This window comes from Lactuca serriola, chromosome 4 (genome assembly GCF_051521515.1).
Source record: "Lactuca serriola cultivar US96UC23 chromosome 4, Lser_US96UC23_V15, whole genome shotgun sequence".
NCBI classification, from domain to species: domain Eukaryota; kingdom Viridiplantae; phylum Streptophyta; class Magnoliopsida; order Asterales; family Asteraceae; genus Lactuca; species Lactuca serriola.
Genome location: NC_136411.1, coordinates 344,069,166 through 344,092,427, shown reverse-complemented (window position 1 = coordinate 344,092,427; position 23,262 = coordinate 344,069,166). Strand labels below are relative to the sequence as shown.

Below are 23,262 nucleotides of genomic sequence, written 5' to 3'. Positions count from 1 at the left end.
ATTATCAATTAGTAATTAGAGACTAATTGAGTGCATATATGTGTGATTATATGTTCATTAGGATCATAGTGTGTGTACAAGTCCTCACTTGACACCTAGCAATCCTACACCGTCCAGTTCATCCGAACCACCAACTACAGGTGAGTTCATACCCCTTAATCAATGTTTTAAATGATTTTAAACGTTTTAATGGGGGGGGGGGATACAAGTAGAAAACAGTATGTTATTAAATCAATCTTATGTATTTTATAACTGTGTTTTCACTCAGTAGATTTCACATATTTCAAAAGGTGTCACATGAAATGGTTTTCTATCTTAAAATACCTTGATAACAAAAGTATTAGTTTTGAAATGTTTATTAAAATGACATCAAGTCATTCTTAATTATTGTTCAAAACTCCTAGATATCTTGCAAAAACATTATTTTACCTTCTTGAATCAAACTATACTTATGCGCATATGTTCATTTATATGTTAGAGATTATAGTTTTCACCCTTCATTTAGTTTCCAATACTCTTGGGTAGCAAGAGTGCATACACCTACGTAAACAACCAGTTACCTTCTAGTTAACTATCATAGGGATAGTCAGAAGATATCAAACATTATTACTACTACAAGGAATCACACAAGAGTCAGTTCATTCATGAGTCGATACCAATACCTTACATGATACATGAGTACACGTACTTAGGATTTCATGATACATGAATATGTTTACATATAATTACCTGTTACATGAACACACTTACATGAATACCATACAGGAACACTGTTACTTAGGTGCATTATCCTGTATTTACTTACCTGGATACCTGTACTTAGAACTACGAAGATGATTTATTAGTATTTACTATGTAAATTATCTTTCCTATCCCAGTTCAATGGGATAATTCGGCGGGACTTACCATTCCGAACCCCACTGATTAGCACCAGTGGTCGATGAACGTCTACGGATGTCTAAGGTTGTTACTTAGTTAGTAGTCAGTGACGGGACTAACCATCCCTCTATCCAACTGTTGCAACAATGGATGAGGTTTGAATCTTCGGAGGATCATTAGGTTAACGATCGATATTAGGAGATCGATGTTGGGACTAACCCTCCCTCCACCCTGCTGCCGCTACAGAGGATGAGGGGACACTCTTCGGATGTCCATAGGGTCTATCTTTCGATTCGGCGATGTCGTGTTTGTCCTGGTAACCCAAGATAATAACACTTACATGATTATATTTTTCCTGTTTACTTTATTTTGTGATACTTTCACATAAACGAGGAGTTAAACTAAGTACTCTAGTACTAGTCAATAGAAAGGAAAAGCTATCATATTACTTACAAAACATTCAGGTCTTGGTAGAAGACTACATAGTCATAACAAAACATTCGGGGTCTTGGGAGAAGACTACCTAGTCATAACAAAACATTCGGGTCTTGGTAGAAGACTACATAGTCATAACAAAACATTCAGGTCTTGGTAGAAGACTACATAGTCATAACAAAACATTCAGGTCTTGGTAGAAGACTACACTTCATACTTATAGAAAATAAGGGATTTTCTAGGGTTTTTCATACTTACATCAACATTTTCATTTAAAGGTTTACATGGCCTTCATAATAGATTTTCATAAGCAAGAAAATGACACTTAATTACTTATGAATTCACCAGCTTTAAAGTTGATACTCTCTTTCAAAATAACTTGTATTCTCAGGTCAACAGTAGACAGGTACGATGGCCAGGTTTTGAGAAGACAGAGCAGACAAGACTCGTCTTTTATTTTGATTGTATATTTTTGGTGTCTTACTACAATGAAAGAACACACATGTATTAAAACTCTACTTGTAATGCAATGGATGATGTTGTTGCTTGTTTATTATATTACACTGTTGTGATACTGTACATGGCGTCCTCCATCCCTGAACGTTTTCGCCGTTCGTGGTTTTGGGATGTGACAAAAACTACTAATATGGGTGATGGTGGTGGATGTTGTGAATCAACTATGCATTCATTTTTTTTTAAACTGCCAAATACAGTTAGTAACATTATCATCAGGGGTCGAGGTACAAGAACCGAAGTCATGTTAGAAATAAGAGCAGAATTCGGTCATGCATTTAGCCAATTCGGATCTTTAAAGGATTATAAATAAATTTTAGGAAGAAAGGAGGAAGATCTATATACATGAAGGTTGAGTTTATGAAGATGTTTAACAATTCAATGTTTGCCTCGTGTAAGCATAAGATGATAAGACTGGGTGGGTGGTGGATTGGAAGAAGAGGGTTGTTGCACCTAAGTAGGAGGAAACACGCTAAGAGGAGTGGAGACATAAGTGGGAGAGATAGGCGCATTTTGCGGCAAAGGAGCAAAACCCATGTTAGGCTGTTGAGACGAGAGAGTCAGAGAAAATGAAATAGAATGAGAAACTAAGATTGATCAGATGGTAAGGAGGGTTATTAAGCAGGAGAAGAAAGTGGCACATGGGAGGAAGTTTGGTCGGTACCAATTGAATTAGAGGGAGGAACACCTCTTACAAAGGGTTGATCATAAAACTAAACAATGGGAGCATGCACTACAAGAAAAAGACCCTTTTACGACGCGCAAATCACGACGCTCACTGATTTATGTTATGCAAAAGAGAGTGACAATAAAAACGTGTCGTCTGTTCAAAAAATTTGAGGATTTAGGTCACGCATTATTGCGTGCCCTTAAATTAGTGACTAATGTAAAAAAATAAAAACACGGAGGGCACTTTATCTAAAACGCCCGTCCTTTGTGATTGTCGCTTTATGATTTTTACTAAAATGCGCGTTCTTGAAAGGGGAAAATGAAATCCCCTCAAAATTATTAAAATTTTTAATACCCCGCTTCAAGATCCCCTTCGTTCTATTCTTCTCTTTTCTCTGCAAACCCTAATCACGATACCATCTCTGCTGTATACCTCAACAATTCATATATCAGAAAATCATTGAGATAATTTCTAGGGCTTTTTTAAACACTCATTCGACTCTTTTCTCTATCGCCTCCCCTGTCTCTCTATTTTGTGCTCTGATATCCCCCTTCCATTTATGTCGCCGTCTCCGTCGCTATCAAAACGAGGATATGAGACAGTGCTTGATCTACGATCGTCCAGTCGCTGATGGCCGGTTAATAGGAGTTGAAAACATCATAACATAAAAACTATTGTTTACCTTGCCGAAATCAGAAAAGCCGATGTGGCACATCCATGAGTATGTGGTGAAGAGCGACGTCCTTTTCCTTCCCGGTGTCCCTGGTCCGGTTGAGCGGCAAGATCGGGAGAAAGCGCCGAAAACTTATGGGAAGACGATTCACTTTTTTGGCAGGTGGATAGAGGCGATCAACTTCCCCTAGGTCTCCCACAGGTAATGATGGATCTAATTCGTGATGGCTTTACCCTAATCTCGCTAAAGGTACAATTTACATTTCCTGATTTCCGCCATTTTTGATCACCTAAAACTTATGTAGAAACTCTATCGATCGATTATTATTACATATTTGGATTCTCTCTATGGTGTTTTGTTCAAAAAGGAAAGGGATTGATAGTCAATGCTGACCAAGTAATTAGGAGAATAAAAGGGCACGTGGACTACTTGCCCAGTAAAAAGATCCGTTGCTTATTTTTCTGCTTTCAGTTATAGTTTAGCTTATTTAAATTACTTTGTCTTAGCTGTTTTAGTATGTGTAAGATTTCAGTTTTAATCATTCAATAAAAGTAATCATTCGGCTATCTTGTTCCCATTATACCCCTGTCAATTTGCTGTTAGCCTTGCCCACCAACAAGTGGTATCAGAGCTTTGAGGTTCTGATCATTTGTGTATGCCCAAGATCATCAGATACGACACCATGACAATTTCATCCTCATCAAACCCACCCAAAGATAGCCCGTATCCTCTCCAATGGCTGATGCTAACATCATCAAATTACAATACATGGTTGATCAAGATGGAAGCCATTATGGATGCCCATGGGTTGTGGGATGCCATTGAGCTGCAAACCGGTGTAGTTGTGGATGAGAAAAAGAGAAAGCAAGCTCGAGCCTTAATCTTTCAGTCGATCCCGAAATAGATGCTAGCACAGGCTGCGAAGAAGAAGACAGCCAAGGAGGTTTGGGACTCTCTAAAGTCACGGTATGTGGGTGCAGAGAGGGTCCAAAAGGCGAGGTTATGGGTACTAAAAAGCGAATTCGAGGCACTCCAGATGAAGGAAACGGAGACCATAGATGAATATGCATGGAAGATATCTGCTATGATTTCAAAGTTTGGAAGTGCAGGGGCAATTCTGGAAGATGAAGAATTGGTAAGGAAGCTATTCGATATTATCCCGGAAAAGTTTATAAATCTTGTGGCATCAATTGAGCGAAGCTCCGATATGGAATCTATGCCATTTGAGGAGGCAATTGGGCACTTAAAGGCTTATGAAGACTGACTCCAGCTCCGGAAGGCAAACTCAGGTGCTGATAATGCCCTGTTACTTACAAAATCGGAGGGCTCCATAAGTCATCGAAGTCCAAGCAAGACTGGGGGTCGGGGGAGAGGTACACGTAGTGACAGAGGTGGAAGAGGTGGTCCATGGGGTCGGGGGTCGACTCGTGGAAGAGGCGGACGTTCTGGTGGTAGTTCACGACAGGAAGCAAATAACTCCCATCGGAAGCCACGAGAAAAAAGCCATATAAGGTGTTTCGAGTGACAAGAACTCGGCCATTATGCTTCCGAATGTAAAGCCAAAAAGCAGCAAGATCAGGAGGTGAACTTAGCTGCAGATGAAGATGGACCTGCCCTACTGTTAACTGTACATGGAGAAGAAGAAACAAGTATGGTTCTTCTAAATGAGGAGAAGGTGTATCCGAACCAGTTAAAGGAAAGAGAAGATAACAACATGTGGTACCTAGACAATGGGGCTAGTAACCACATGACTGGTTCTAAAGAGTTATTTGCAGAACTAGATGAAAAAGTGTCTGGACAAGTAAGATTTGGAGACGGTTCTAAGGTTCCTATCAAAGGAAAAGGAACTTTACTGTTTGATTGCAAAAATGGTGATCAGTTCATTATCCCAGATGTATATTATATCCCAGCTCTACATAGCAATATAATAAGCCTGAGACAGATGACTGAGGAGGGATATGATATAGGAATGAAGAGGGAATTCCTGAGGATGTATGATGAAGCTGGGTGTTTGATTATGAAGGTACAGAGGTCAAGAAATAGATTATATAAGATAAAACTCAAACCTGGGAAGCCTACGTGTTTGGCTGTGAGTATGGTTGATGACTCATGGCTATGGCATGCACGAATGGGCCACACGAATTTCAGAATGTTGGAAGAAATGAGATGAAAGCAGATGGTGACAGGAATGCCTCTCATATCTCATCCAACACAGGTGTGTGAAGGGTGTATGGTAGCTAAGCAACCTAGACAGAGCTTTCCAAAAGCGGCCCAATGGAGAGCTAAGGAACCGCTCCAATTATTACATACGGACCTCTGTGGACCCATCACACCTGCAACAAAGGGTGGCAATCAGTACTTCTTGCTAATTGTCGATGATTATTCCCGATACATGTGGGTGTACCTGATCAAATCCAAAGATGAAGCTTTTGGCATGTTCAAGAAATTCAAGTTACAGGTGGAAAAAGAAAGCGATCGTAAGATCAAGATGTTGAGAACCGACCGGGGGGTGAGTTCAACTCCACTCAATTCTTGAATTCTTGAGAAGAAGCTAGCATACGACGTCAATTGACGACTCCACACACGCCCCAACAAAATGGCGTTGTGGAACGATGCAATTGAACGATTTTGGAGATGACAAGGTCCTTACTCAAAGCCATGAAGATATCAGACCAGTTTTGGGGTGAAGCTGTGCGTCATTCGGTGTACCTGTTGAACAGAATTGGCACGAAAGCGCTCAAGGATGCGACTCCGTATGAGGCCTGGAAGGGTTCCAAACCCTCGATCGCACACCTAAAGGTTTTTGGGTGCATAGGGTTTGTCAAGAAATTGCGTGGCTTAACCAAGCTGAGCGATCGAAGTGAAACTATGATTCACTTCAGAATGGAAGAAGGAACAAAGGGATATCGGCTTTACAATCCCAGAAGTCGGCGAATTGTAATAGTGAGGGACGTTGTCTTTGATGAATCAAAATCGTGGGCCTGGAATGAAGAAATAATTGGAGAGCCACTTACCACACCTTATTGGACTAATGTTTTAGTCCAAGATACAACCTAACTACAGCCGGCCCAAGAACAACAACCTCCAGATGATGTGATCGTAACCCCTTCGACACCGACTAACAATTACTCGCATGTTTCTGAGCTTGGAACAGGTAACACACCTGTTGAAGAATCGCCTTTGGTAACCTCACCCGGAGATGGGTTGAGAGCAACACCTTCAGGTCAATCCTCAAGAAATTATGGATATGGTGGGTCAGTAGCCTCATTTGATGACACCCTAGTAAAGGGACTTCGTTCAATTAATGAAATCTACGAGAATACCGAGAGAATGAGTGATGACGAGGTACGAAGGCTGTATGAACAAAATCAAGAATTGCTGTTGATCGATGATGAACCCACAACATTTGAGGAAGCATCAGTTGAAAGAAATTGGAAGCTAGCTATGGAGGCGGAACTGAAATCGATCGAGAAAAACAATACCTGGGTTTTCACCAAATTGCCACCAAACCGAAAGGCAATTGGGTTAAAATGGGTATTTAAGTTGAAAAGAGATGCAACAGGAAACGTGATCAAGCACAAGGCCCGATTAGTCGCAAAGGGGTATGTTCAAGAAAAAGGCGTCGACTTTGAAGATGCTTTCGCACCAGTGGCTCGTTTGGAAACTATAAGGTTAATACTAGCACTAGCAACAAGAGAAAAATGGCTTGTACATCCCTTAGATGTCAAGTCTGCGTTTCTACACGGTGACCTCAAGGAGGAGGTGTATGTATCTCAGCCAACAGGGTTCTTAGTAAAGGGAAAGGAGAATATGGTATATCGCCTCCGGAAGGCTCTGTACGGGCTAAGACAGGCTCCAAGAGCCTAGAACATGAAGCTAAACCAGTCACTCAAGCAACTAGGATTCACCAGATGTGCTCAAGAACAAGCAATCTATAAGGTACATAAATCCAACTTAATTCTGATGAGAATTGTTACCGAGATTTGAGAAAGCAAAGTTTGATTTGAGTAATTGAAGATTTAGAACATTAAGAGTAAATATTAATCAGATCTCATATTGATAAAGACTGATTACAACATAAGCAGAAAAGAGATATTTGTTACGAAAAAGTCTCTTTCTACTTCTAACCTCAGTCCCTATTTATAGGGAACATGAGTGTACAAAAAATATACTAAGTCTAGACATTTAACTTCGCATAAAGATGACTTAGTAAAATAACATAAAATGCGAAACTATACAAAACACTATATTCGACTTTTACAATTTTACATCTACATTATCCCCCTTTGTAAACAGTCGAAGCTATTCATCCCATAAGCTTTTGAACAGCTGAGTGGATTGTATTTCGCACTTCTCCATACCAGGAGATCACCTTCTTGAGATCTTTCTTGTCTCCTTCATTGTTCTTCTTGCAATTGTTCATACGAACAATAAAGTGCGTATATTGCGAAGAATTATATCTTTCCACCTCTGAGACTTTAAACAAGAACTTCTTAGGTTTCCCTTTTGTATCTCTTCCAGAAAACACCATGCTGAACGGTTTCAGACATATTTCTCCAACAACATATTTCGATAATGTTGATTGAGATAAAGTTTCTTCCCAAGGAACGTTTACTTCTCTTCCCAACACATTAGCCGGTTCTTCATCTATAAGGGCCAAACAATCGAAGTAATTATCGATGTATGTCTTAACATGTGCGAAACCTATCTTGAACACTTCAGTCTCAGAGCCTTTGAGATTATTTTCTTCCATATGCTTCAAAATCAGAGCCACTTGAATTAAATCATTGCAGTTCATCATAGGAAAATCTGCTACAGTGAAGTCATACTGCTTGTTGTCTGCTCGGATAACAAAATAACGAAAATTTTGAAGCATGTTTTCAAACAATATGTGTTTCTTGATTGTCAGCACCTTTTTGATCTTCATTAAAGACCAAACTTCATCTGGATTCTTCCCCAAAACAGCATGAAATCTGATTTTCATGTGTATATAATCATCAGGATTATCAAACTTCTCACTAGTCTTGTACTGAGCAGTGATGAATAGCATTTCATTTATTGGAAAATCCAGCTGACAATTGTCTGAATTCGCAATATCATAACTTCTCTTTGGCTTCTTCTCGAATTCATACATTTCCTCCCTACCACTTTTGACTCTATAGTTTCGTAAGAGTAAAGCTTCGCAGGATCTCCTTTGTTCATCGTGGGAGGATCACTTGCCCTCTGCCTCATGATGCTTTGTATTTGCCTCATCCTTTCCAACTCTGCTTCAGCCTCAGCTTTCTTCTCCTCCTTTGATTTTTCATATAAAATCCCTTTTCCTTTTCCCACCATATCTGTTTGAGGTTTTGAACTTGAACCTCCTTCTTTTTCTCCAATAACGATTCCTTTGGCAATCGTTTTTGTGGTTGAGGAAATTGGCTTCGTAAGTATGGGAAGAGTAGTTATATGCTGAGTAGATATAACTTTTCCAACTGTCTTCGCATCCTCTTCTTTACTTAAACTTTTCTCTCCCCCTTGCACCCCTGTGAAAGCAGGTGGGGCACCCTTTGGTAGTAAAGAAGTAAAATTGGCGAGTGGAGCAAGAGCTTTCTGAATTGCTTGTTCGAAAGTATTAATCCTTAGAGACAAGAAATCAGGAGTGAGAATTTGTGTAGTTGAAGATTGTGAAACCACCATTTTAAGCTCAGACACCAACTTGGTTAGCTGATCAAGCTTCTCCTTTGTTTCTTCGTTATGGGCTTCAAGAATAGGAACATCAACAAAATCTTGTACTCTTGAAGAAACCTCCGCAATCTGCTTTTGAACTTCAACATTTTGAGTATGAATATCCTGAAGCTCCTTCGCAAGTTCAGATTTCAACTCTTGAAGCTTATAGTTGACATCCTCCCGAACTTTCTTCACACCCTGTACAAAAAGAGCATGACGTTCTTTTGCAACAGCTTTCAAATCCTTGACCACTGAAGAAAAATTGCTCCCTTGTGCTTGAATGCGAAGCTCATTATTCTTGTCAGATTGATCAACCTTCTCCATAATACGCTTCTCAGCACCTTTGATCATTACATCAATCTCCATTGCTGATATAGAAGACATCCTGCCGGAATCAGCTTGCGACTGAATAATAGCATTCAACTTCTGATTCAGGATTTTAAATTGTTTTTCTGTCATAAGCATATGATCAGGAATATCCTCCTCCTCTGAATCAAAATGAATGTCTTCAATTATCCCTCCAAAGGCACCTCATTCAGCTCCATTACTGGAATTGCTTCTTTTTCATAGACCTTCTCCATAATCAAGCTCCAATATCTTGCACAAGAAATCTCCTTTTTCGAATTTGTGTTTTTAAGACTCTTAACAAATTCCTTCCATAATTGGGTTGCATAATCAACGTTTATATCATAGTATATGCCCATAACCATGGCATATACTTCCATTCGTCCTCTATCCAGTCCAACTGATCTTCCTGTAAGACATCTGAGAAAATTTCCAAATAAGAAATTCCATATGCACGGCAACCCAGACTTTCGAAAGTCACTGATCTTCTCAAGCTCTGGTTGATGATCCATCTTGTTGAACATGTGAATGATTTGAGAGTTAACAGGTTTGACAAATGGAGGGTTGTTTGGAATCTGCAAGAATTCAACAAACATCTTCTTGGACAGTTTGACCCGTTTGTTGTTGATTAAGTTGAATGTTATCACATCCACTGTATGATTGTATGATGTCGTTGAAGCTGCCAAGGATAACCATGTCATCGGAACAGAGAAGGAACTAAACATGGCAGTTGACAGAGGTGATCGTTTCAGGGCAACGATAAGCATCTTCAAGCCTTCAGGATAAGAAGATACATTTGGATCAACTAGATAGTTTGTGCTTTGGATTTTCATCAGGGATTGAGAAAGAACTTCATCAGTGTTGGATTGAGTGGCTCCCATTTTTAGGGTTTGAAAAAGATGAAGTTTGATCAAGGTTGAAACTTTAGAGGTTTGTGAGAAATCTGTTTGCGTAACCGTATATAGTGTTCTTGATCCCCCTTTTATAGGTTACTCAAATTGATTTGAAATTAAAGCGGGATGCATTTAATGTTATCCGATGTGGCACCTTGAAAATCGGATCATGGCATCTTGAGTACACAGCCTGTCAAGTTTCCCGTTATAGAATCTAAACCGTTAAAACCCTTCGCATGGAGTCAAGGCTCTTTCACTTTTGGGATATAAAGTGAAGTCATATGCCAGATTTGCGAAATCATCAGTCTGAGTTGGTTTTACTCAGAACCTCAAGGATTTCGTGTGTGCATTGTGTCAACAGAATAAGATGAGAAACAAAAAATTTGGAATTTTGTGATGTCAAAAATTTAATTTGACATGAATGCAGTGAAACCCCAGGCAAAGGTTGCTTCGTTAATCATCAAGAGAGATAATCAACAGCTTGTGTAGTTTCCTGTGAATTACAATCGAATACTTGTAGAGAAGTATCGAAGGGATTCTTTTAAAAGACATTTTGGATTGGTTTTAAATTTCATTACATATCAGCCTTAACATAAGGTGAGAAATTGTAAATGAAATTACTTGTTTGACCAGTGTAGTCAGTGACAAGTTGGCTTGTGAAAATATTTATCATGACTTGGATTTGCGAATGAAACTTGCACAGAAATCATATTCAAAAAAAATTGTTCTGGATCTTGTTGGGTAACAAACATTGTTGGTTGTGAATATTTGATCAAGACCACACATGCGAATTGAATATGATTTGAAGTTTCGAAATTTTTGATACTGAAACAAAGGTTTCGTAAAAATCTGGAACAAAGTTCCCCGTCAATTCCTTAAGGTTTATGATTTTTGGGTTTCACTTCCATCACGGACTCATGATGGTAGATCATAAACATAGACTTGTGATTTGTCTAGGTTTTGATTGGTTTGATCAAAGACCTCAAGGATAAATCTCTTCAAAAATTTGGAGTGTAAGAATTGTTTGGTATAAAAAGATTGGATAAGAATCAAAGTATACCTCTGTTATAATGGACAAAACAGAAAACTCTGAACTCATTTGAGAAGAGTAAAGTAGCTCTTTTGACTTATGCGAATATAAGCCTTTTTGGGAAGAAATTTTCATGTGATAATTTCATTAAGGCTTTCTTTTCACACATAGAGTCTTGTTGAGGCTTTTGGTCTACATACAGCAACATGCTTCTAGGGACATCCTAACTAGTTTTTTAAAGGAAATTTGATACCTTCCCGTAGAAACACATAACTATGACATCTTCGCATTTTAGCCCTGTATTAAATTCTCAGCACACAAAGTTTAAAGAACAAAGAAAACAAAAATATTTTTGTGATTTTTGAATTTTTCAAAATTAAAAAAACATAAAAAATAAAATCTTTTTGGATTTTTAATTTTTCAAAAGTTAAAAAAAAATTAGTCGTAAACCTTACCTTAGTTGTTAGGATCTCAGATGCGAAAAGATGTGGATGCGAAGCCATGCGAAGTCTCTGAATGAACAGTAACCGCTGAACAAATTTGACTCATAACTGCTGAACCAGACTTTTAGGCATGGGTTTTTGAAATTGAATTCGCATTAATCATCCCCAAACCTGCTAAAATTCTAACAAATGATTTTTCATCATGAGGTTTTGTAAAAATATCAGCAAGTTGTTCAGTTGTTTTAACAAAATGAATTTCAATATTCCCATCTTCCACATGATCTTTGATAAAATGATATCGAAGAGCAATGTGTTTTGTCTTTGAATGTTGTACTGGATTATGACAAATGCGAATTGCACTTTGCGAATCACAATACAAAGGAATCTTTTTCATGTTTATTGCATAGTCACGAAGTTGACTCTGAATCCAAATAATTTGCGAAGTGCAAGCAGCAGCAGCAATGTATTCTGCCTCAGCGGTTGATATTGCCACACAAGTTTGTTTCTTTGATTGCCAACTCACCAACTTCCCATCCAATAGTTGACATCCACCACTCGTACTTTTCCTATCCAAAGTACATCCTCCTAGATCAGAATCTGAAAAAGCTTGAATGAAAAACCCCGTTTTCGTAGGATACCAAAGTCCTAAAGAAACTGTTCCCTTAAGATAGCAAAAAATATTTTTCACTGCAGTCAAATGAGGTTTTCTGGGATTAGCTTGATATCTAGCACAATTGCAAACCGAAAACATAATATCAGGTCTACTTGCAGTTAAGTACAATAAAGACCCTATCATGCTTCGATAAAGTGTTAAATCAACAGCAGGAGCATCTAACGAAGGAGTTAGTCTTGTTCCTACTGCCATTGGTACTCTGAGTTTCGTGCTATTAGACATTCCAAACTTTTCAAGCAAATTCTTCGTACATTTTTCTTGATTGATTAAGATTCCATCCCTGTTCTGTGTTATGTTTAAGCCAAGAAAATTATTAATTTTTCCCATCATGCTCATTTCAAACTGACTTTTTATTAGATTTTCAAATTCAATTGATAATGTTGGATCAGTTGAGCCAAAGATAATATCATCAACATAAATTTGAACAAGCATTAGATGACACCCAACTTTCTTGCGAAATAATGTGGGGTCAACTGATCCTTGTTTAAATTTAGATTGTTTCAAGAAATTTGTAAGTGTTGCGTACCAGGCTCTTGGTGCTTGTTTTAATCCATATACAGCCTTATCTAGGATGTAAACATGATTAGGATGTTCATTGCTTATAAATCCTGGTGGTTGTTCAACATACACTGTTTCTTCTAGTTCTCCATTTAAGAATGCACATTTAACATCCATTTGATAAACATCAAAGTCTTTGTGAGCTGCATAGGCTAAAAATATGCGAACTACTTCAAGTCTTGCAACAGGTGCAAATGTTTCTTCATAGTCTATCCCTTCTTGTTGCGAATAACCTTTAACCACTAGTCTAGCTTTATTTCGAATAATATTGCCATCTTTGTCGGTTTTGTTTTTTAAAAATCCATTTTAATCTGACAATTGAAACATCAGAAGGTTTAGAAACTAATCTCCAAACCTTGTTTCGTTCAAATTCAGCCAGTTCAGATTGCATAGCAACAACCCAATCTGAGTGTTCCATAGCATCTTTTACTGTCTTTGGCTCTATTTTCGAAATAAAGACATTAAACATACATAGTTCTTGGTTCGCATTCAGTACCTCATTTTTCGCACGAATTTGAGCTCTAGTCAACACACCATCTTGTGGATTACCAATTACCTGTTCTTTTGGATGATTTCTTGTCCATTTCTCAAGTGGTGGAAAATTATGATCAAATTCTAATGGTGCATCTTCATACATATCTTCATTTTCAGATCCTGCAACAGAAAAATTATCATTTAGTTCATGAAAGTCATCATTTTCATCAAGATTAATTGTCTCTGTTTCATCATGCTCCCCCTCAACATGATCTTCATCTTGATGCTCCCCCTCAAAATGATGTTCCTGTTGATTCTGCGAATGCTCCCCTTCAACTTGATGTTCCTGTTGATTCTGCGAATGCTCCCCCTTAACTTGATGATTCATAACTTCATTCTCCCCCTCGAAAGTTGGCTGACTATCTTCATTAATACTCGTATGTTCCTCCTCCATACGAATATCAGGCGTACTTTCACAAGTTATTGATGTTGTAGTTATTGTCGAATCATCAGTATGTTTTGAGGATTCTGATGTTTGATTATCAGGAGCTTTATTTTCTGCTTCAATTGCCCTGTCAGGAATTCCGAAAATTAAGTCATAATCATAATCATTGATTTCAGAATTATCAATTTGAGTATTTGAATCTACAAGTATTGATTTATTTTCAAATTTACTGTCTATTTGTTTAAGATAGTAATCATCAAACGTTAAATTGAAAGTTTCTTCAACTTTTCTTGTTCTTTTATTAAGCACTCTGTATGCAACTGAATTCTGTGAATATCCTAAGAATATGCCTTCATCAGCTTTAGCTTGGAACTTGGACAAATTATCTTTGAGATTCATGATAAAGCACCTGCAACCAAAAACATGAAAGAATTTTACATTAGGTTTATGATTATTGATTATTTCATATGGAGTAACATTGAATCTTCGATGAATGAACGATCGATTCTGAGTAAAACATGCAGTGGACACTGCTTCTGCCCAAAGATATTGAGGTAGATTCGCATATGTTAACATGGTCCTGGCTGCTTCGCATAGAGATCGATTTGTTCTTTCAACAACACCATTTTGTTGTGGAGTATATGGTGATGAGAAATTATGCGAAATGCCTTTGCTTGTGAGAAAAATATCAAGAGTTTGATTTTTAAACTCAGAACCATTATCACTTTTAATTTTTCGTACATTCTTCTTCAGACTAAGTTCAATCTTTTTAATAAAATCAATCATCGTCTGAGCAACTTCATATTTCAACCTGAGAAAAATCACCCATGTGAATCGAGAGAAATCATCTACAACAACTAAAATATACCGCTTTCTATTGATTGTAGCAACAGTCGACGGTCCACATAAGTCAATGTGAAGAAGTTCCAATGGTTCTACGATTTTTGAATCTATCACAATCGGATGACCTTTTCGATGTTGTTTTCCTTGTTTGCAAGCTGCACACAAAGAATCATTGTCAAATTTTAGTACTGGTAACCCTCGAACTAGATCTTCAGTGACAAGTTTATTAATATTTCGAAAGTTCAAGTGTGACAATCTTCTATGCCAAAGCCAGCTGAGATCATTAGATGCTTTTGATAGTAAACACACAGCAGGTTTTCCCACAATTGGTTTGATGTCCAGTGTAAACATATCACCATATCTTTTGGATTTGAGAAGTATTTCATTTGACTTCGCATTTGAAATGATACTTCCATCTTCATTAAATACAACTTGATTTCCAGTACCAACAACAAGTTGTGACACGCTTATCAAATTGTGTTGAAGTCCTTCAACATAAGCAACTCTATTCACAGTGAATTTTCCATTTGTGACTTTCCCATAGCCTTTCACTTGACACTTGTGATTATTCCCAAATTTGACTACTCCTGCATTTTCCAAGCTTCTATAATCTCGCAAGTTTTCCCTTCTTCCAGTCATATGACGAGAGCAACCACTATCAATATACCATTTCAAATCATATTGCTCATCACACATCACCTGCATTTATTGAAAGAATTTAGGAACCCAATACTTGTTGGGTCCATCATTAGTAGAATGAAACAAATTCTTTGAATTTAAAAACCATGTTTTCACTTTGTTTGTGACAGAATCCATTATATCAACATCATTAGATCTAGATATTGAGATATAGTCATTCAATAGTTTTGGATTTTCATTGATTGTAATCTTATCCTTCACAACATTCACATTTTTGATAACTGGTTTCCATTTTTGAACTGGAACTTGCAAATGATAAGATGATGAACTAGTAGTGCAAGAGTTATTTGCGAACTTGTCAAATGCATTCTTGATTTGTTGCTTTGAAAACTTCCCACTTTGATATTTTTTTTCCTTTCCCTTCAAACAATCGATTGATTGTACTTACATCAGATTTTCCTTTTGTATATGAAACTTTGGTCTGTTTTGAAACTGAAGGATTTGGAAAATTTGGTAGTTTTGGTGAAAATTCTATTTTTTCTTGAGTTGAATCTGTCAAACTTGATGAAGTTTTCGTGAATTTGCCAACATTTTGAAACTTTTGATTATTTGCAAATTTTTGCGAATTCTCAAATTTTCGATTGTTGTCATATTTGCGAACATATGGACTTTTATCAACAAAATTTGTTTGTTTATTATTGCTCTGAAATTTAGATGATTTTGTTTTTGAAATTTATTCTTTTTCATCTCTTGGTTTGTCATTTGACACAACTTGCCAGAAAACTGCTTTTCTTGCTTTTCTTTTTGAAACATTATTTTCTGTTGAATAATTTCCAACCATCAATTTGAATTCATGAGAATTTAATTTCATTTCAGCCTTTGATTTTTCAACTTTTTCAAAAATTTTGTTTGGTTTTTCACCTTTAACCACCCATTTTTGTAATGATTTTTGTTTTTGAAACACATAAGAATTTTGAGTTAAATTGTTTTCTTCTGTGTTTTGATTTGCAAAAAAAACCTTCTGTGGTTGACTTTAGATTATCTTTTTCAATCATTTTGTTGAATTCAGGATGAACTTTCTCAGCATTTCCAGTAGTGACAAAAACTTGATTTGGAAAAATGGTTTTATCAGTACATACAAAATTTGGATATACCACTGTGTTGGTTTCCAAATAATGTGCGCCTTTGTCATTTAAAATTTTGTCAAATTCTTTTGTATTTTCAAACACTTGATCAACCACAACTCGTTGAGGTGTTTCATTTGAATCTTTCTTTTCTTCTCTGTTTTCTTCATTATCATCAGATTTCCAGCTTTCAACTTCCACATTATCAAACTTACAATGTTGTGAAGTTAAAGGTTTATCAATTTCATCCTCTAATATTGAATCAACAATAATTTCTTTACCTTTAATCTTATATGTGATATTAACTATTGACAATTGAGAACAATCTACCTCTTCTTCCTCTTCTATCTCACTGATTTCACTCATATTATTTGAATTTTCATCAATATCAGCATAATTGAATTGAGAGGCAAGAGTTGAATTTTCTGTTTTCTTTAAGATTTTCACTTGTTCACTCTTTGTCAAACTTTCATTGACAATGTTAACTAACTCATCAGCATTCAGAAATTCATCAATTTTGACAATACCATATGTATATCTATCATCAGGTATTTTGTCAAATTGAGCAATTGTACTTTCACAATCATAAGAAACAACATCAACTTTTTCACGTTCATATTCAAGAAAAGGTAACAGTTTTCTATGTTGTTCTTTGCTAATGTCAGAAGAATGATGTAAAGCAGTTAATTTTGCATATAGCCGTTTGGCAGAATTACAATATATGTTCCTTTGTGCTAGCAGCAACCTAACATCATTTGTAAGATTATTCCTATCACAATCTATATTTTTGATCTGCATTTCAAGTTTTTCTACTCTGCTCCTCTTTATTTCTAATTCTCTCATTGTCTCACCTAGTTGCATACTTAATTTTTGAGCTTCAGTACTAGCAGACACAATAATAGAATCAAAATAAGCCACTGTTTCATCAAATGAAACAATTTCAGCATCATAAGCAGATAAAGGAATATTAAAAGATTTAAGTATTGCACGTACCTTGGTTGTCATGGGTGATTTGTCTGTGGATTTGGATACTAAGCACCTTCCTAAAATTTCCTCTTCGCAATCTTCAAAACTTGCGAACATTGCTCCATGTGTGGGATGCCTCATTTCCTCGTCATCAGATCCTGAAGACCAGATCTAATACGTACCACTTTCTTCATTGTCAGTTTCACCTTTCGCAACCAAAGACACTCATTTGGTCTTAGTACGTATCTCTTTAATCTTTTCAGAGTAGTATGCTTCATCTTTAACTTTTTCCTTCTTCTCTTCTTTCTTTCGCAACATGCAATCAGCTGCAAAATGATTCGCACCGTTGCAGTAGTGACAGTAAATTCTTGAATCACCTTTCAGCTTCTTCACTTCTTTCTCATCTTTTTGTTTCTCATCAGCTTTCTCCAATTTCTTCCTCTCCTCCCCTCCAGTTCTTGTGACTGCATTCTTCACATCACTAGCCTTTCCTTTTGGATTAAAAGGCTTTTTGAAAAACTTCTTAACTCTGTTGTTTGAATAGAATGCCACAGCTTCATCATCAGAGTTCATCAAAAATCCTTCATCATCTGAACCATCTTTTTCATTAACATCAGTTTCTGGTACCTTTGAAACAAGAGCCAAAGGACCTCCAATACTTTGTTTTGATTCTTCATACATTTCTGAAACTTCACATTCATGTGTTTTCAATTGATTGTAGAGATCATTCAATTTAGTTGTATCAAAACTCTGTTGATTCTTAATCATCGTGCTCACACTTCGCCAATCCTTGCGAAGACCCATAATGAAAGTTAAATTGAACTCCATGAGAGACCTAGTGATTCCATACCTATTGCAGCGAAACATAAGCTCATTCAGACGATCATAGTAATTTTCAAGAGTTTCTGCATCCTTTTGTCTGAATTCCTTCAGTTCAACTAGACATTGCTTCACAGAGTTGATCTTCGTCTTTTCGCTACCTTGATACTTCTCTTTTAGAGTGTTCCAGATCTCCTTGGCTATTTTACAACTACGGATGTAATTGTAAACCACAGGAGGTAGAGCACCTCTTAGTTCCCTCATGCACCTCTTTTCATCATTCTTCAACCGTTTTTCTTGATCAGCAACTTCAGTAAAAGTAGTAGATGGACCAATTGGTTGAACATTAACAGGAGCTTGCACTGTTCCATCGATACAATTCCAAAGTTCTTCACCAATTCCATTTAAGTAATCTTCCATTCTATCAGCCCACTGATCATAGTATTCTGGAATTAACATCGAAATTTTGGTTGAGGAACCAAGCAAGTGAGAGAAGGAAGTCATTGTATTCATGTTGAAGTTCGCCATTGATGAACACATAAATTTTCAGAAAGCTTGAAAAACTTGATGAAATAGAGAATTTGATCAATTGAATTGATCACAAATGACTAATCGATTACTCGACTTAACAATTCAAAGACAAAATCAATTCAAATCTGAAGATCAAATGTGATTTTCAAAACCAAAATACGCGGAAAATTTTGATTAAAGTTGCAACTCAAAAAGCAAATGATTCTAACACGAAAATCAGATCGAAGCAGTTTGAATCCTGCTCTGATACCAATTGATGAGAATTGTTACCGAGATTTGAGAAAGCAAAGTTTGATTTGAGTAATTGAAGATTTAGAACACGAAGAGTAAATATTAATCAGATCTCATATTGATATAGATTGATTACAACATAAGCAGAAAAGAGATATTTGTTACGAAAAAGTCTCTTTCTACTTCTAACCTCAGTCCCTATTTATAGGGAACATGAGTGTACAAAAAATATACTAAGTCTAGACATTTAACTTCGCATAAAGATGACTTAGTAAAATAACATAAAATGCAAAACTATACAAAACACTATATTCGACTTTTACAATTTTACATCTACAAATTCTCATTGTAGGGGTATATGTGGATGACCTTATAGTTACTGGCTCAAGTGAAGAGGGAATCCTAGAATTCAAGAAAAAAATGAAGCAGGTGTTTGATATGAGTGACTTGGGACTTCTATCCTATTACCTGGGAATAGAGGTATTTCAAGGAAAAGATGGAATTATGCTCACACAGCAAGGGTATGTAAAGAAAATCTTAAAGCTAGTAGGAATGGAAGAGTGTAATAACATGGGCCTCACAAAAGCAACAAACTGTTGCTATAAGCTCGTGTGAGGCGGAGTACATGGCTGCAACTGCAGCTTCTTGTCAAGGACTATGGTTGAGAAATTTGCTAAGTGACCTTGTTGGAAGAAAAGCTCAAAGGGTGAAGTTACTTGTGGATAATCAATCTGCCATTGCTCTTATAAAGAATCCGGTTTATCATGGGAGGAGTAAACACATAGATACAAAGTATCATTTCATCCGTATGTGTGTGGAAAGAGAGCAAATTCAGGTGGTGCATGTGAGTGGAGATTAACAAAAGGCAGATGTGTTGTCAAAAGCAATGCCAAGAATAAAATTTGCTGAAATGAGAGCACTCATAGGCATGGAATGTCTGAAGAAGAAGGTCAACATTGAGGAGGAGAAATGATAGTCAATGTTGACCAAGTAATTAGGAGAATAAAAGGGCACGTGGACTACTTGCCCAGTAAAAAGATCCGTTGCTTATTTTTTTGCTTTCAGTTATAGTTTAGCCTATTTAAATTACTTTGTCTTAGCTGTTTTAGTATGTGTAACAATTCAGTTTTAATCATTCAATAAAGTAATCATTCGGCTATCTTGTTCCCATTATACCCCTGTCAATTTGCTGTTAGCCTTGCCCACCAACAGGGATAACAGAGCGTATATGGAAGTTTTATCCCAAGGAATTCACTCAAAAGCACATGCTGATGGAGTTGGACTCAAAACTATTGTACGAGATATCAATTTGCATTGCTTGGAGACCTGGCAAGGGTAATTTGGGAATATAGTCATCCAATTTCATTACGCCTAGTTGTTAACAATCGTTTATGTTAACTATATATTAACTTTTTTTTGGTGTTTTTTGTTTATTAGGTTTGTCCAACTCATTTGCACCCACGCCTAGCTGAGTTTCTTGAGGTTGCTGCTAAGTAACTAGTATGGCGACAAGTATCAGTTATCTTTTTTATAAGTGTCAAATGTCCTTTATTTATTTATTTGTTTTTTTGTTTATCATCTGAATCATCTAGTATTTTTTGATGTTATTTGTGAAGGGCTTAATAAGTCACTGAAAATAGTGCAATCACCCTGTGTAGACTTGCATGAGTTTGTCCTCAGCTTGTATCACCTCACACGGAGCATTTCATGCAAGCATGGCATATTGCTTTATCCATGTAAGTCCCAAAATTTTTACAACTTCAACCTCATTTCCTTTTTCTTAGAATTTTTACTTAAAACATCATTTGACAATACTTAAATTTCTTAATGTCAACAAAATTCGGGATGATATTCAAAAGGAGGATGCTTTTCGAGATCTCTGTGCAATGGTATGCATCTACTTTTGTTTGGTTTTGACTTTTGATTTGATTTGAAGCAGAAACTTACTTATGTTTTTTTGGTTTGCAGGTGAAAGTGAACACATTAGTGGATTTAAGTTCACTTGTTTTCTTATGTAGAGCCATTTCTAGTTGGCATGTAAGTTTTTCATTTCAACTATTCTTCAACACACACACACACACACAATATATATATACACGTGTCAACACCATTTCAGCATGCACACCTGATTTTTAGAGGCTAGTCAATAGTCATGGTCTGGGGTAAAATTGAAGAAATCAAGTAAACCGCCATCACCATTCAGCTATATAACGACACCTCTCTCACAATCAGCTCATACCATAGAGATGCATCCTTTCATTCTCTGATAAGGTTTTCTCTCCTTCTCAGTTCTCGCTGCAAATTCGCTATGTCACTATCTGTGTTTATGATTTTGGTGAGTTCATCATGTATCTATATCCCTTTCCAGCAATCTATGCATACTTTTGTTTAACTTGCCTTTATTTTGTGTTCATACAACTGAAATTTGCTTTAATGTGTGATTTCACTACATAATTTGGTTATGTAATTATTATACGATGATTTAGATCGCCGATTGAAGTTTGGGAACACCGATTAATGTTTTGGAACGCCGATTTGAACATCATTTGTGCGTTGGGTGCGTCGACTCAATATATGGTAACAAAATCTCACATTTTCCAATAATTAATTGTGTATATCTTAATTGTAAGGGATAACATGTCTTTGACTAAGAATTGGAATCACAGTGTTACATGCTGCTAGTGTTAGAAAAAACTCATGAGCAGAAATTCTTTCATTCCCATTTAGCCCTTTATGAAGCAACCCCATGAGATCAGGATCCACAGTAATATCAGATTTTATCTTCTTTCCTTTCATGTCTGCTTCTGTTGAAACAAGAATGTTATAAACTGACAAAAAGAATGTTATAAAATAAAACTACTAAAAGAAAGTCAAATGTCAAAAAGTCAAACATGGATTCTCTTTATCCAGAATTGGTGGATTATGATAATGCTTCCCGAAAATAGAAGCTTTTCTGAATTCCATTTTGTTTTCAGTAAGTGTTCCAGTTTTATCAGAAAACACATAACAAATTTGACCTAAATCTTCATTTATACTTAAGGATCTGCATTGAAACCTTGAGTTTGTACTGCTATCATACATGTGTTTGTCTTCTATCATGAAATAAGATTGACCTAATCGAACCAATTCCATGGTGATGTATAAAGATATCGGAATCATGATCTGAAACACAATAACAGAACGCAAAAACGCAAAAAACGTCTCCATTGGAATCCCATAGTATTTATACGGTTTTCCTGGAAACTTTCCCTTTATAAGATAGCTCTTTCTGTAATAAGGAATCGTATCAATTGCATCCTGATGACTCATCAGCCATAAACACATCCCAATAGCAACAAAAAGACACAATATGAATAGAAAAACAGATAACCAGATAGTTTCTAAGTTCATTGCTTGTTCAAGTCTGCTTCTTTTTGAAGGGGAAATCGCACTATTTAGCATAGCTTTTGTCTCTTGTCCAACATACAGAACAACACCTATAACCCATTTTGTGTTTTTCACCTGACACCCACGTAAGATAATGTTTGATTAACTAAGGTAAACTTTATGACCATTTAACTCTCTTAGCTGTGAACTCATATATGTTTCTATTAGGTTGTTCACATCTAATTACCCCTGATATTGACCCTAATGGCATTAAGGATGTTTCTTGTCTAGCATAACGTGTCTTTAAATTCGACTCTCCATCTAAATTCATGGTTTGTATGTAAGCAATGCCACTAGGATCACTTGTCCACATCAGCACCATGTCACAAGGGATTGTCACAAGAGATTCCTTGTTGTTCTTATTTCTGTTTGATCTGTGTCTTCTCCAATCCTCGTATCCATCTTTTATAGCAGTTACTGTGAGAATAAAAAGGAGAGCGAAGAGAGAGACTGTTCTTCCAAAGACTACAAGAGGAGGAAGCTGATTGAGAGTTGCAATGGCTAAAAAGTATATGTAAGCCACTTGATGAAACTGAATGAAGAGATTCTTGGGTAGGAAGTTTATAAGTGTGTATTTGCTAGTGGTGATCTTGTTTCCTGCTGAAAGTGGGTTGGTCTCCAAATGGCGGCCTAAGGACCTGGTAATCTGTTGTTTCCTGCATTTACCCTTTCATCATTTTCGATTTGCTTTTGCATTTTATATGCTTATGAGATAATCTGCTATCAGACAAGGTGTATGCCTTGTTTCTGTTGGACCTATTAGTTTCCCACTATTACTGATTAGATGAGTAGGGTAACCAGTAATCATGTATGCTTGCCACATAAAGCTGTATTTTGCCATACCTGGCTTACTTGCACCAACAGTTATTAAGCAAAAAGCTTGTAGTGGGTGGTTTAGTTTTGTTAGTTGGAGTTCACATGATCGTCAAAGTAATTTGCTTTA

General features: G+C 36.6%; 1 protein-coding gene and 1 pseudogene across 1 annotated transcript; one reads left to right on the top strand and one right to left on the bottom strand.

The window, feature by feature from the left end:
* The first annotated feature begins 1,894 nt into the window (after nucleotides 1-1,894).
* Nucleotides 1,895-20,361, top strand: LOC145099646 (oil body-associated protein 1A-like; annotated as a pseudogene).
* A 1,151-nt stretch (nucleotides 20,362-21,512) lies between these two features.
* On the bottom strand, nucleotides 21,513-23,015 carry LOC145099645 (phospholipid-transporting ATPase 1-like). Its single transcript, XM_079037182.1, has 4 exons — nucleotides 22,958-23,015; nucleotides 22,507-22,820; nucleotides 21,785-22,394; nucleotides 21,513-21,721 (listed from the first exon to the last, which is right to left on the bottom strand). Exons 1-4 carry the CDS (start codon nucleotides 23,013-23,015, stop codon nucleotides 21,513-21,515), a joined length of 1,191 nt encoding a protein of 396 aa, XP_078893308.1.
* Nucleotides 23,016-23,262: the final 247 nt, after the last annotated feature.

Excerpts from the sequence above, each read along its gene's own strand:
- LOC145099645 (XM_079037182.1), bottom strand. The coding sequence starts at position 23,015 with ATGCAAAAGCAAATCGAAAATGATGAAAGGGTAAATGCAGGAAACAAC. Across the intron at positions 22,395-22,506 it reads CATTAGGGTCAATATCAGGG|GTGAAAAACACAAAATGGGT; the intron begins GTAATTAGATGT and ends CGTGGGTGTCAG. Across the intron at positions 21,722-21,784 it reads TCTGGATAAAGAGAATCCAT|TTTATAACATTCTTGTTTCA; the intron begins GTTTGACTTTTT and ends TCTTTTTGTCAG.